Raw genomic sequence first — 14,939 nt, 5'->3', positions numbered from 1 at the left:
AACATATACATTAGGCAATTATCCACAAAGCCCTAATTTTTAAACAAAAAACTAAGGAATAAAAACATCAATTCTGATTTTACCCAACAAACCCCAAAGTGTAATTGAAATAACAAAACATGCCATTGAAGGCACAAAACGGTTATACCCACGTTTAATAGGAGCATTAAACAACAAAAAAATCAAAAGCCCCAAAATTTTCGGACCCAATTCTGAATTGACCAAAAAAACCCTAAAATTTTATCGAAATAACAAAAAATGCCACCGAAGTCATAAAAACAGCAATATATAGCTTTTATACGAGCATTAGACTACAAACAAACCAAAAGCCCCAAATTTTTGGTCTCAATTTTTCAGTTTACGAAAAACTCAAAAACCTAAAATTCTAATCAAAATCAGATATATGCCATTGAAGCCATATCATCACTACAAATACTAACTACAACAACACTACATGCGAAAAAGAATAAAATCACACAAAAAATTACAGAAAAATGTTTGTAATTTGGAAAACCTTAAAATCAGTAGAACGGACCACCATTTAATCGACTACAAGCTTTAGAATAAACAACCACATATTACAACTACACCAAAATGTTAAATACTTACAAAGATTGCAACAACAATCACCAACTATCGTCCTAAATTACCTTAAAATCATGCTAATCTTTCAATTTCGGATGAGAGAGAGAGGAGAGGCGAAGAAGAAGGCCTAACATGACCTAAATTTTAGGTCAAATTGTACTATTTATACTCTACACACGTCATTTCATAAGTGGAAATTATTTTACACAAAATTAATGACGTGGCAGCAATTGTGCAACACGCACAGCTGAGTAGACCGACAAAGGGTTTAAAAATTTGCTTTTTAATAGGTTCAGGGATTCAGATGACAAACATGTAAGTAGAAACGTCCAACTTACAAAACTGACATAGTACAGGGGTTCAGAATGTCATTTTGCCGATCTAAAATGCTAATTCGAAATAAAATTTAAAAGGTGAGGAGTGGATTAAGAAGGTGTTAAGCAATGCAAATCTAATTTTTCTTGGAGTAGGAATTGAAATTGAAGCTGAGGTTGTGTTTGATTATGAATATAAATTAAATTTATTTTGAACTTTTTGTGATAGAAGTAGAATTGAAAAAAACAAAAATAAATTTTATTTATTTTTACTTTTTCAAATACAACTTAAAATTATATTTGAAATTCTTATAGTCAAACATCTTTTATTGAAATAAAGTGAAATTCTTTTCCGGAAAAAAAATAAAAAATTCTTATCACTAAACGAGGAGTGATTAGCATTCCTTTATAGTCCAAGCCCCAATTTGATCATTTCATTAAGGAGAGAGACCTTATTGTAGTAAATAAATAAATAAATAATCATTCCTACTACTACTAGGTAGCTAGCTGGTCCTTTGGTTTTTTGGAGTTGCCATTTGAAAAGCTTTGGCAGCTATAAATATACATGTAAATTCAGCAACATACGGAGCTTGGATAACTGATTTTCACGCAATCAATTCACCATTTTTTCCTCTCACAACACAAATCCATATCGCCTTCTTTTGCTTCATTTTTCTCTAAATCGGATCTGTACGAAGGCAAAATCATGGTGGAAACCAGAAGAACTTCTTCTTCATCAAAGCGTCCGCTTTCTTCTCCATCTTCATCTTCTCTTCAGAATAATGGCAAACGCTCTAAGGTTAGTCTCTTTCTTCTTCTTCTTCTTCTTCTTATATATATATATATATATATATATATATATATACATACGTGTGTGTGTATCTGATTATCGATTCAGATTTTGGGGTTTGACCAAAACATGCAAGAAAAGATTTGGGGTTGTTGGAATTTTGTATGTGATTTAAATTTACTCTAAATCTTGGATTTTTTTTGGATTTGGGGTTTCTTGAATTCTGGGAATTTTGTATGTATTATTTAGCTTTACCCAAAATCTTTTGATTTTTTTCTTGTGGGGTTTCTTGAATTGTTGGAATTTTGTATGTAATATAACTTGAGACTCTAAAGTTTGGATTTTTTTTACTTGTGGGGTTTCTTGAATTGTTGGAAATTCGTATATATTAATTAACTTTACTCAAAATCTTGGATTTTTGAATTTGGGATTTGTGAGTTGTTGGAATTTTCTATCTAATTTAGCTTGGACTCAGAAGCTTTTGAATTTGGGGTTTCTTGCATTGTTCGAATTTTGTATGTAATTTGATCCGCCTTGTAGGCGGTGGAAGCATTGTCATCGACTAATGATACCCTTGTTGGGGAGAAATCCCAGGGTGGAGTAAATGATTCAGGGCCTGAATCTGCTGAGCAGGAGGTTCGATCAGCTGATGTTGCTGGTGCCAGTGTATTGAAATCATCGGATGCTTCTGCTGTTCCTGCTGCGGCTGTGGCACATAAACCAATGGAAACTGAAGGGGCAAACGAGCCTTTGGTATCACCGATGACTTTAGGTGCGTTTTTTTACTTTGCATGTGCTTCAACTTTATCAAAAAATTGAACTTTTTGGATGTTTTGGTTGGATTCTTGAACTTTTGTGTGATGGGTCTTAGGTGATTCTGCTATTGATGTGGAGAAGGCCAAGTCAAATGGGTCCACATTGAATCGCGGAAAGAAACGGCAGCTGAAATCTGATGGTGGTGCTACATGGGGTAAACTTCTTTCGCAGTGCTCTCAGGTAAGTATTGCTTTTAAGCTTTCTGTATATCTTTGACTCTTGCCGGTGGTTTTTCTTTTGAAGCTTTCTGTATGATTTTTTTCGACTCTTATAACTGGGTAAAGTAGTAAAGATTCCAGAAGAATTTTAAGATGAATAAGTAGGACATATATTGTGGAATATTGATGATTTGGCGCCTAAATAGTAACCCATTATCTAGCTCATTGCTACGTAACAAGTGAGTGGAAGTTCAAGTTTAGAACAACTTGAAAAAAATATGGATGCGGTAAAATCTGAAATTGAGGAAAAGGGAAGAGAGTGAATTCAGAAGATCAATCTTCTAGTGTAATGTGGACAGGGGAAGCCAGGGGAGGATGCAATAGGCTATATGATCTTCCAACAAGCCAGGGGAGGAACGTTATGACATTGAACACGAGGAGTGTAAATGATCTCTTGAAAAGGGTGGTAGTGAAAGCCACGTTGAAGAATTGGGGACCAAATTTGGCAAAGACAGGGACTGAAGATGTATGAAATACTATAGTATCATTGTTATGGAGAAACCTTTCTTTTTGATCCGCAAATATAACCGTTATGGGGAAATCTTTATTTTTAAAGAAGTCACTGTTATGGAAAAATAGATTCGTGAACTGGACTTTCCTGGTAAATAGATGTCAGGAGAGTTAATAAAGTGGGACAAAAGGATGCTCGAAAGTATAAGGTTTTTCCATGGACACATTCTTCGAGATGCACTTTCTAACGTGTCAAAGAAATTTTGTGGTTTCTCGAGGATTACAGTAACTGCATACATGAACTGCTGATCAACGACGAGGGAGCTTTGGGAGAAACAATATGAAGTATGTTGGAAGTGGCATTCCTGGGTAGTTTGTATCTTATCATTCTTGAGGGCATACCTTTTGTTAGATATGCGGAAGACAGGAATTAATACTATCAACTTGCATTGAAGCAAAATTCACATGGAGAAATGGGAGAGTCCATAGCTTATCATTTTCTGATCTCCACAAGATGAGAGGAAAAATTTCTCATTTCATCCAAAAGGATTTACTGAGGCGATTTCAGACATCTTTTTCCTTACTTTTGGTTGATGAAGTAAATGCATTTCCTTAAACCATGAAGGTATTGCAGAATATAATAGGGGTAGCTACAGTTTCACAACTGCCTCTCTAGATGCATATTCTCCAAAAATTCAAAAAGAAGAGCCATACTTAATTAAAATTAAAACAAGCATCGTCTCTCTCTTTAAAAGAGAAGACGCTTACAGAGAGTATGGTTGTTTTCATTTGTTAATAGTCATGCACAAGGTTCTTGGCTTCATGTCCCCTTCAGATTTGGAATATGTAGGTAGAACATTAGCTTTTTAACGCGGACGTGAATTCTTGGTGTGGTGTAGGTACTCCATTTCAGGATGACTTCAATGTATTGGTGAGAAAAGGGAAGTTGCAGTAGAATGATCGGAGAAATGGAAGAAAGAGGTTTTTGGGATTATGGAGATTAAACGAACCTATTCTGGGCATTGGGCATTGAAGTTACTGGATTAAAAGGATGAAAGGAAAGGCCTAAGTGTGGATGAGGAAATTACAAGAGAAACCATCAAAAAGTGATATGTAGTGAGTGGCTTCGGTGGGAATCAAGATGCGGGAAGTGAGGTTAAGATGGTTCGGGCATATGATGAGGAGGTGCGCGAATGCCCCAGTGCGGAGGTGTGAGAGGTTGGTGAGGGATGGTTTCAGGCGAGGTAGAGGTAAGGTAGATCAAAGAAATGTTGGAGGGAGGTGATTCGATATGACATGGAGCAACTTCAGCTTTCCAAGGACATGACCCTAAATAGGAAGGAGTGGAGGTGGTGAATTAGGGTAGAAGGTAAGTAGGTCGGAATAGGTAGGAGGACTTTGTTTTGTTATTTGTGCTAGTACTCATAGGGCTAGTCGTGTTTCAGAGTGTGTTATCATTTGTTGTATTGCTTGGTGATAGCCTTGTTTATGTTATTATTTGGTGTGTTAAAACCTATTGCTTCTTGTTCCTTTACTATTTCTTTTCTAGCCTATTTTTGTCTTGAGCTGGGGGTCTATTGGAAACAACCTCTCTATCTCACCTTTGAGGTAGTGGTATGGACTGCGTACACTTACCCTCCCAAGACCCCGCTTTTTGGAATATACTGGGTATGTTGTTGTTGGATCAAACAATGAAGATAAGTTTATGTGTACGGAGAGGTATTATTGAAACACCCCCTGGAGAAAAGAAAGGTGCTGTCAGCAAACATCCAATATCAATATATGCCTCCCATGAAATCTCACATTAAATGGTTATAACAGGCGATAGCGAAATGAAGTTCTTCTCTAGGATGACTAATGCTCAAAGAAGAAATAATTTGGTCAAGTGTCTTATTATTGATAAAAGGGAGGTATCAGAGTAGGAAGATATTAGGAGCGTTCTGTCAACTATTATTGCAACTTCTATAAGGAGAGGGAAGATTTGGGAACCGATGTTGAACAAAGTTACTTTTCGTACACACAAACAATTAACTATAGGGAGGATTTGGAGAAACTATTCAGCCTACTGTTCTTACTTTCAAGTGCTCAAGCTCTGGGAAGTTTCTTGGGAGATAACATGCCTGGTCTGGATGGCTTCACTGTAGCTTTCTTTCACAATGTGGAGACTGTGGAGTTAGTTGGGAATAAGGTGGTATAATGCATGAACCACTGCCATTCGCATGGACTCTTTGAAAGGAGTTTTAACTTTTCTGTAGTTTGAAGTCGGAAACGTTTATGCGACATTAAAGATATTTGGCCAGGCCAATTCGGTTGATACTATGGCCAGATATATACAGACTAGCCACTCAATCAGATGCAACACTGAAAAACTACAAAAATCAGGGCATCTAGCGCATAACTTTTAGGAAAAATCAGAATGATTGGGCCAGTCTGGTTTAGGGATCTTCCTACTTTTTGTCTTCTGCAAAGTTGTATAAAAAAAGATTATATGTGGATCTGTAGTCCGGTATGGGGGTATTAAATTTCTAAATGTAGTTGTGGAGTCTTGCAGGGTGGCAGTCCGTCCGGCCATGTTGTATGGAGCGGAGTGTTGGCTAGTTAAGAATTCCCATATTCAAAAAATGAAGGTGGCGGAAATGCGGATGTTGCGTTGGATGTGTGGGTTGACTAGGGGGGATAGAGTTTGGAATGAGACTATCAGGGAGAAGGTTGGTGTGACTCCAGTAGAGAATAAGATGCGGGAAGTTCGATTGAGATGGTTCGGACACGTGATGAGGAGGGGCATGGATGCCCCGGTTCGTAGGTGTGAGAGACTAGCTTTGGATGGTTTTAGGCGGGGTAGGGGTAGGCCGAAGAAGTACTGGAGAGAGATGATTAGGCGGGACATGGAGCAGTTACAGCTCACTGAGGACATGACCCTAGATAGGGAGATCTGGAAGACGCGAATTAGGGCAAAAGGCTAGGGTCAGTTTGGGTCGCTAGTGTAGGGAATTACTTGGTGGGGGTATTATTCTTGTTATGATACCTTGTTTCATGCTTTATTACGAATCCGTTTACTTTTCTCTGGTTACTATTACTTGTGGGTGTCGTATTTATGTTATGCCATCTTGTTCCATGCTTTACTATGAATTTGTTTAGTATTCCGTGTCTCGAGCCGGGGGTCTATCAGAAACAACCTTTCTACTTCTTTAGAGGTAGAGGTATGGACTGCGTACATCTTACCCTCCCCAGACCTCACTATGTGGGAATACACTGGGTTTGTTGTTGTTGTTGTTGTAGTTGTGGAGTCTTGATAATCATTGTTGATTAAAGATATTCTTTTTGTTTTTGTTTGGTTGTTCTTTCTAGTTTTTTCTTTTGATAAACTTAATTGAAGACTTGTTCATAGAAGGGTGGATTTTTTTTTTGAGAATAGTAACTTTATATTATATCCAAAACAGTAGTACTTAGGTAGTACTGAGACCATATGTACAATTTGAACTCTAGATGCTCCTATTCTTGTCTATAATGCTTCAAGGGCATCAATGATTGATATAGTATCATTAGAGTAAATCTGATTACACCAAAAACAAAGCAGTAAGATGAAATTTAGCTTAATATTCTGCAGATCATTCTCTATACCCTCATAGCGCCTTGAATTTCTCTCCTTCCACACTGTCCACCAAATACATGCCGGGATAAATCTCCATCTACTTCTGTCCTTTGCTACTGAGCCGGCTTCTTCCCAACTTCTCAGAGCTTCTGAAACCTTGAAGGATGGATGGCATTCGGAAAAGGTCATATTTTGCGAAGAATCCATTTCGCTTCTGTGGAAGTTTGTGTTGTGTGCTGGAAAAGAACTTCAAGAAAAGCATTAGATTGTGTGAGGTAGTGTCTCAATGTTGTCCAACAAACCAGCATGAGTTCCCAGGTAGGTGAGATGAGTGCTGAAATGCAAGTTGTCTTTGCACCACAGTTATTTGCACCCATGTGGCCTAGTGGTTGATGGAGTGAGTTAAGAGACATATGAGGTCTCAAGCTCAAATTTCAGCCGAGGCAAAAACACTGGTGATTTCTTCCCGTCTACTATATCCAAGTCTTGGTGGGCAGAGTTAATCAATACCTGTACTGGTGGGAGGTAATAGGTACCTTGTGGAAGTAGTCAAGGTGCACCCTAGCTAGCACGAACACCACATTATTAAAAAATGTGAAAATATAAAAGATATAGACATGGTGGGGTTGGTGCAGCTAACATGTGAAAGTCGAGTTGGACTGCAGCTTTATAATGTCTCCAGACTGCTTTGGTATCATTCACTAACTTAAGTCTGGTTATAATTCTTCTTTTGATATGTGAACCTGTGAGATAATTCTATTTTATTGTGTTGAGGAGACGAGACTTGGCCCTGGCCAACTCGATTGGCTGTCTCTCAACATTAGTCTTATGGAAGTTGACAATTAGAAAGTTTCTTTATACTGTTAAAAACGTAAATGTACTCAAAATGGTTGTACATTATATCAAGTTCTTTTCACTTCCAAAAGTAGGCGGGGATCACTTTACATATTTACCGTACCAAATATCAACAAGATCCAAGATCCGGAATATAGGTGGGTAAGTAGTAGTTGACTTAATTGGCAATGTTTAAGAATATAGATTTTTGGACAGGGATTTTTGGTACCTTTTTACTGTTTTGTAAAGAAATCAACTCAACACCTTTTTTGGGTGTTTAAGTTTTTGTTTAATAGAAATGCAATAGTGACCTTCCTCCAAAAAAAAATAAAAATCAACAAGATCCCAGATGCTAACTCGTTAATGGTTTTTCTTCTGAAATTAAACCACCTAATACGCTAATTAGCTTCTACTTGCTTTTGCAGAATCCTCATTTTATCATGCATCGCCCAACTTATACTGTAGGTCAAGGCCGTGGCAGTGACTTGTGGATAGGAGATTGTACTGTTAGTAAAACTTTATGCAGTCTCAAGCACACTGAGACAGAGGTAAACCTGCATTTTTTAAAGACACTATTTTATCCTGGCTCAAAAGTAGTTTTTCTTCATCGTTTAACATTGTTCCCCACTTGTAGTTTAAAAAACTACATTATTCATTCTGTTTATGGTTTCTTTATGACTAGAAAGGGGTATCCATTACTCTTCTTGAAGTTACGGGGAAAAAAGGCGATGTTCAAGTTAATGGCAAGGTCTACCCGAAGAATTCTACTGTCCCTCTTAAAGGCGGCGATGAGGTTATTTTTGGCTCATCTGGTCAACATGCTTACGTATCCTTAATTGATAGTGTTTGGGAGTTCATATACATGTAAAAATGTGAAATCCATTTTGGATGTTAGAACTGCAATTACCAGCATTTCCTTGACTTGTACTTTAGATATTTGATAATGACTTATCTGCTCCGAGTTTGGTTCATCCTGTTAGCGTAGTGGAAGCTCATAGTGGATCAATCAAGGGACTGCATCTTGAAGCAAGGTCTGGGGATCCCTCCACTGTAGCAGTTGCATCGACCCTGGCATCTTTATCAAATCTTCGGAAAGACTTGTCCCTTCTCTCACCATCATCTCAAAATGGTAAGGATCTAAAACAAGGTTCAGAGGTGCCAATACTACCCCCTGTCAATGGAGTGAGAGAGAAAGATTATTTAGATACTGATATGAAGGATGCTTCTGATTGTAATGATGTACCTGGTGCGTTGATGGATGAGAAGAATGATGTGATATCTCCTGGTGTAGAAAATGGTAACTTGAGTCTCGATAATGTTGCACTAGATTCAGTTGATGCAGAAATAGGGAAGGTGCGACCTCTCCTTCGAGTGCTTGCTGGATCTTCTGCGTCTGAGTTTGATTTGAGTGGTAGCATTTCCAAAATTTTCGAGGAGCAAAGGAATTTCCGAGAACTACTCAAGGATTTTGATCCTCCAGTTTCGGCTTTAACTAGACGCCAAACATTTAAAAAAGCCTTAGAGCAAGGAGTAATTGATTTCAACACTATTGAGGTTTCATTTGATAATTTTCCATATTATTTATGGTAAATATTGGTCTCTCTCTTTTTTTCCCCTCCAATTTTCTTGTTGATATTGCTTTCATTGCCTTGTTCATTACTTCTTGCTGCAACATTAAGTTTGTTCAAGTTAAAGTTGGTACTCGTGTATTTCTGGAACTTGTTTCATTGATTTCTGTCCTTGCTATTTTTTTTCTATGACAGTGAAAACACAAAGAATATTCTGATTGCTTCCACTTATATACACTTGAAGTGTAACAAGTTTGCAAAATATACATCAGATCTCCCCACAGTATGCCCTAGAATTTTGCTATCAGGTCCAGCAGGTAGTTGCTGCCCATAGAAATCACTTAATCTAGTTTTGTTGAGTTCAATCAGCCCTAAAAATCGCATTTTGACTTGCTGATCACAGGCTCAGAAATTTATCAGGAGACATTGGCCAAAGCACTTGCTAAATACTTTGGTGCTAAGCTACTGATAGTTGATTCTCTCTTGCTGCCTGGTGTAAGTTTCTTCTGTTACTTGGCTCATTTGTGTATACTCCTCATTTGAAGGGCTCATATTTTCTTACCACTTGAACACCCCAGATGGCCCTTCATATTGGTTTATCTTACTTCCTACCACCTTAATTCATGAATAGTGGAAATGTAGTGTAAAGCTATACGAGAAATACACGACAAGCTAAGACTGTTTGGATCACAGGCCATTTTTTGTTTTCCAATTTTTTCATAGTAATAATGGAAATTGGAAAGCCTCTTCATTGGGGTTAAAAAAGGAAAACTTCTATGTAAAATTATTACAGAACGTGGGCTCCTTTGTATAATGGCCAAATGTTGCTTTTTTCTAGTGTAACGATTAAGAGATCAACTACCTCATGTATTTCTGTTTGTTTTATTTAGACTTACTGATAGAATATATGCAAAGTGGCTTTGAGAATCAGGGAAAAACAGCATGGGTAAGGGGGAAAGAAAGGAAAGCATTTTTGTTTGAGCCTCGACCTCGAGATCAATAGGGATATCATTTCAATGGGGAATTAGAGCATGGGACAGAACTTCGGTTGCAAAATTGTTAGTTTGTCGTGTAAATCAACGATATATTCTTGTTTCTTAGGGATTTTGTTAGTTTGCTCCGGTCAGTCAACACTGAGCATCTGCACCCAAGGGTGTGGACTATAGCGATTCAATGAAGTTGGGTTGAGCACCATGAGGTCTCAGGTTCAATTCCCAACGGAGACAAACACTAGGTAATTTCTTCCCTTTTGTTCTAGCATTGGTGGACAGAGTCACCTAGTACCTAGTACCTGTTGCTGGTGGAGGTGGCAGGTATCCCGTGGAATTAGTCGAGGTGCACGCAAGCTGGCCTGGACACCACGGTTATCAAAAAAAAAAATCAACGCTAAGCATCCACTTCCCATTGCAAGCCAGATTTGAAGTAATTGGGAAGGTGCTTGATGACAGGCTCAGGGCAATCCAACCTAAAGTTTTGCAAAAATTTTCCCATATTGATGGTGGTCAGACTTTTTGAAGAGTATTTTATCAATTTAACTGCTGCCCACCTGAGAGTTATTGTGCAGTGTTAAGTGAAATGGGAGGGACGGACACTTCGAAAATTTCTGTTATTATTTGTATAAGAACAGGTGAATGTAATTGAGTTTGCGTTATCCTGCAATTCATTTACTTTTTCTTTAATAATATATAGGGTTCAATTGCCAAAGATGTCGAGCCTGTAAAAGTAAGTTCAAAGCCAGAGAGAAGTAGTGTATTTTCTAAACGTGCTGCGCAAGCGGCTGCACTGCATCTTAATAAGAAGCCAGCTTCAAGTGTTGAGGCTGATATAACTGGTGGTTCAATTTTAAGTTCTCATGCTCAGCCCAAGCAGGAGGCATCTACTGCCTCATCAAAAAGCTACAGTTTCAAGAAAGGTAATTGTTGCTTTCATAGTGAGACCTCCTTTTAGAGTATTCTCTCTCTGTGATAAAGATAGAAAACATCATTATATACATTGGGTTAGAAAATATACTTTTGAGGTGGAGTTTTGTGCTTTATGCTAAACCTGTCATTTTGACAGGCGATAGAGTGAAGTACGTCGGATCTTTAACATCAGGCTTCTCTCCATTGCAAGCACCTTTGAGGTAACTGCAATAAGTTCTGTTAATTTTTTTTCCTGGTGATGTTTGTTCAGTACTCTCATTAATTCTCATATATGGTATGCTTGATGATGCATTTTGAATCAGTTCTGAAAACTTGCTGTTTAAACACTATTCCTTGTTCAAATCTTCATATATGAATAGACTTATTGAGTTCCACTATTTGCCTGGTATTTTTTGATACTTATAATGTACTACTTGGACAAATATAATTTGCTTGTCTCGGAATTAGTTGCTACCTAAGTCTGTTTACTTGAGTTCATATATGAATCTTTTTTATGAATCAGTTGGAATATTAGTCACTTATGTAATTGAGTTAGCGTTTAATAGTGCTCGTACTCTTTTTAGTTGAATGAATTAAGCAGTCTTATGTGCAGATAAAAGTATTTTGTAGTAGTACACCCTCTGATATTGCTACTCTGTAGAATCTGTAATAACTTCAAAAGTCTCATGGAACTATTTTTCTAAAAATGGACCAATTATTTTGTCAAAAAGTTCATTTGGAGCATTAGTTATTAGAGAGAAAATTTGAATTTGTCTTACATTAATCTTAAACATACGCAAAATTTTTCTTTTTTAAATGTAGCAAAGTTTTTCTTATTTAAATGTAATATAAAGTGTTGGGAAGAAGTAGAGTCATTTGAAATCTTTTGATTTCTTCCTTGGCCATATTTTTGATTTCTTTCTCTAAATGTGAAAATACAATAGGAACATGAATACAAACATATTCACAATGGAAGTCCTATTAATAGTTTTAGGAGTACCCCCTTAAAAAAAACCTTTTAACCCGTACTTTTGGGGTCTACTATTCAAGAAAGTCGGAAACTTATGCGGGGTATTTATACCCGATGCACACATCATGCATGGCATGGTGAGAGTTAAAATACTCTAGTAGGGAATGTGGGTGGGATTTTTGTCTCGGTGGTTCATGATGGTGCACTGGGTTCCAGATTATGGTTATTTCCTACAGAAGTCTTAATGACCGGGGGGAGGGGTGCATAAGAAGGCATATTGATAAAAAGTTCTCGTTGAAATCCATGGTTAATATATCGACAAAGATTGATGCCAAGGATACACCCAGCGGGAAGAGAAGGTTTCACTTGGTAAGTTGGGAGATTGTCACGACACCGAAGTGTTGGGGTGGACTTGTGATTAAAGATTTAAGGATTTTAAAGAGGCATTATTGGGAAAGTGATTATGAAGATTTGGGCTAAAGGAGAAATGGTTATTGGAGGGGGGCGACTGTGGAGAAATATGGGGTGTTGGAGAATTAAAAGTCTCACTAATTGGTGCGGCCTTCATTCGAATATGAAAATCTGAAGTAGTAGGAAGAGTTCAATAAGAACCAATTGTTTAGGGTTGGGGGGGGGGGGGGTAGGTTCTTGGAATCATAGATACTCAGACGCAACACTTTGAGAATTACATTTCAAAATCATGTACAAATTAGTGAATTACATACCGAAATGAGATGCCCGTCCAACATATGAAGCCTGCAAGGGGGAGATATGCATTGGGATTTGAGATCTAGGATGAACTTTTAAGACTGTGAGATCACGAAATTTCAAAGTAAGGTTGAATTGCTTCACTAACAAAAGAACTATATTGGGTAGTCATGATTGCATGGAGATTGGAAAATGGGAATGAGAACTTTTTTTGTCAAGTCCTATTTTAAGAAGCTTTTGACTAGGGAGAAGTCAACATCTCCACACCTCTAAGTATGGAAATCTTAGGGTATCAAAAAGGTATATTTTTGAACTGGTTAGCTGCGTGAGGGGTGATCTTGTTGATGGCTAAGAATTTGTGGAAGTGGAAGATTATTTGTGTTTGTTGGCATTTCATGTGTAGTAACTTGGGTGAAGACATGAGTCACCACTTTTTACATTGTTGAAGTGTCTAGTTAATGGTGTGTTATGCCCATGGTGCTTAGCTTTTGCGGCCAAATATAGAACCCATCAATGTTGGGATCGAATTCCACAGGAAATCTTGGGTATCGTGTGAAAGATGTACTTGTTTGTAATTGGTCAACTAAAGAGTTGTGACTAATGTGAATTTTGAGATCTTGGGTTGCTCCTTTGCCTAGGTGTAATTCCAATTGGGTAACTAGATTAGGCTTGATATTGAATTGATCTAGGTTTGGAGTATTTGGACGGAAAGGAGTTGAGATGATTTGATGGGGTCTCAACTCCTTAGCTCCGTAGCTCTGGCATAGTCGTTTTTTTGTATAAAAGCCAGGAATTTATTTGTAAGCTTCAATTACATCTTGTAACTACTGCGTCTTGCCGATGCTTTTTTCTTAATGAATTCACTTTAATTTATCCAAAAAAAAAAGTCATTGTCATCTATATTTAGATCATCCACTCAATATTTCAGTGATTTTGAGTGGTCTAACTCAAAATCACTCTCTCAAAATGAATTAGGGCAATTGGTTAGTGACCCACGTTGGGTAATTGTTGTTTCTAGCTCAAACCCATTAATTAAGCATATCAATCTATTGATTCACCTATTTCTTGTTAGCTAATTTACCCACCCTTAGTTCCTCTTTCTCAAGCAAGAACTTAGGGAATTGGGGAATGAATCTATGTTTGGAACCATAATTAGACCCACTAGGAATCACACACTAGGTTTGGTTGCAACCCTAGAATCTAAGTTTAGCTACTCACAATAAGAGGAGATAAACATAATAATTAACATAAAGAAAAGTAATGCGAACTTCATTGTCTTCCACCTTTTCCTTCTCAAAATAGCAAAAGAGAGCCTTCTACATGTGAACAAAAGTTAAAATTAATGAGAAACAACCTAATTTCTTGTAACCCGTCAAAATTTCGGACAAAAATGCCAAGTCGGGCACGTCGTGGCCACCAGTGTAGTTTGTGTCCACGAACTCCATTCTTCAAAATTTTGGCTTTGGGTACTTGGTGGCTATGACCATAGTTTCGTATACTTGAGGAATAAGCTTTTATCTCTTATTTCGTTTTTGTGCAACCATGAGATTTTTATTTGTATAGAAAATTGGGTTGTCCAGGAAAACCATATCTCTCTTATGCGGGTGCGTTTTTGCCTTTCCTTTAATAAATTTTATTTGTTTATCAAGGAAAATCAGTTTGACAGCTTTAGGGATGCTGCTTGCCAGACTAAGCTGTCAGTATTGCCTTTTTGTTTGCTTGATAATTGAAAACGATTTATCACTAGAGGTTCTGATTTTGTAGCTCATTTAGTTTGTCGAAATTTTGATTGGTCACAGCTGTTTATTTGAATTTAATAGTTTAGTTTATAATGGTGTTCTCTCTCTTCTCTCTCCTCTCTCCTTACCCTCTCTCCATCTCTAGCGCACCGGCCCCCGGTCCCCGGCGCCGTCGCTGACCTTCGGCGCCGACCCGATCCGGCCGCCGGCTCCGACCTCCGGTCCCCGGCGCTGACCGACCACCGGCCACGACCTCCGGTCGCCGGCCCCCTCTCTCTCTCCCTACCCTCTCTCCATCGCTAGCGCACCGGCCCCCGGTCCCCGGCGCCGTCGCTGACCTTCGACGCCGACCCGACCCGACCGCCGGCTCCGACCTCCGGCGCTGACCCGACCCCCCCGTCGGTTCATACCCCCCACCGGTTCATACCCCCTCGCCGGTCCATAAACCCCCCCC

The 14,939-nt window shown here is 38.3% G+C and overlaps 1 protein-coding gene and 1 non-coding gene across 3 annotated transcripts in view; one reads left to right on the top strand and one right to left on the bottom strand.

Moving 5' to 3' along the window:
- The first annotated feature begins 1,340 nt into the window (after window positions 1–1,340).
- Window positions 1,341–14,939, top strand: part of LOC107855692 — a 25,842-nt gene continuing 12,243 nt past the window's right edge. Inside the window, exons 1-10 of one of the 2 annotated variants that reach the window (XM_016700702.2) lie at window positions 1,341–1,698; window positions 2,230–2,461; window positions 2,561–2,685; window positions 8,025–8,147; window positions 8,282–8,425; window positions 8,533–9,185; window positions 9,363–9,484; window positions 9,571–9,662; window positions 10,857–11,079; window positions 11,226–11,289. In XM_016700702.2, the coding sequence (XP_016556188.1) occupies window positions 1,606–1,698; window positions 2,230–2,461; window positions 2,561–2,685; window positions 8,025–8,147; window positions 8,282–8,425; window positions 8,533–9,185; window positions 9,363–9,484; window positions 9,571–9,662; window positions 10,857–11,079; window positions 11,226–11,289 (1,871 nt within the window). In that variant the 5' untranslated portion in view covers window positions 1,341–1,605. The remainder of the gene's footprint in view (window positions 1,699–2,229; window positions 2,462–2,560; window positions 2,686–8,024; window positions 8,148–8,281; window positions 8,426–8,532; window positions 9,186–9,362; window positions 9,485–9,570; window positions 9,663–10,856; window positions 11,080–11,225; window positions 11,290–14,939) is intronic. The other variant, XM_016700703.2, reaches the window with a different exon arrangement.
- On the bottom strand, window positions 4,879–5,025 carry LOC124897492. Its single transcript, XR_007054208.1, has one exon. It is a non-coding gene; the product is annotated as a small nucleolar RNA snoR83 (small nucleolar RNA).

The sequence above is a fragment of the Capsicum annuum genome, chromosome 3 (assembly GCF_002878395.1).
Source record: "Capsicum annuum cultivar UCD-10X-F1 chromosome 3, UCD10Xv1.1, whole genome shotgun sequence".
Taxonomy (NCBI): domain Eukaryota; kingdom Viridiplantae; phylum Streptophyta; class Magnoliopsida; order Solanales; family Solanaceae; genus Capsicum; species Capsicum annuum.
This window is presented reverse-complemented; position numbering and strand designations above follow the sequence as displayed.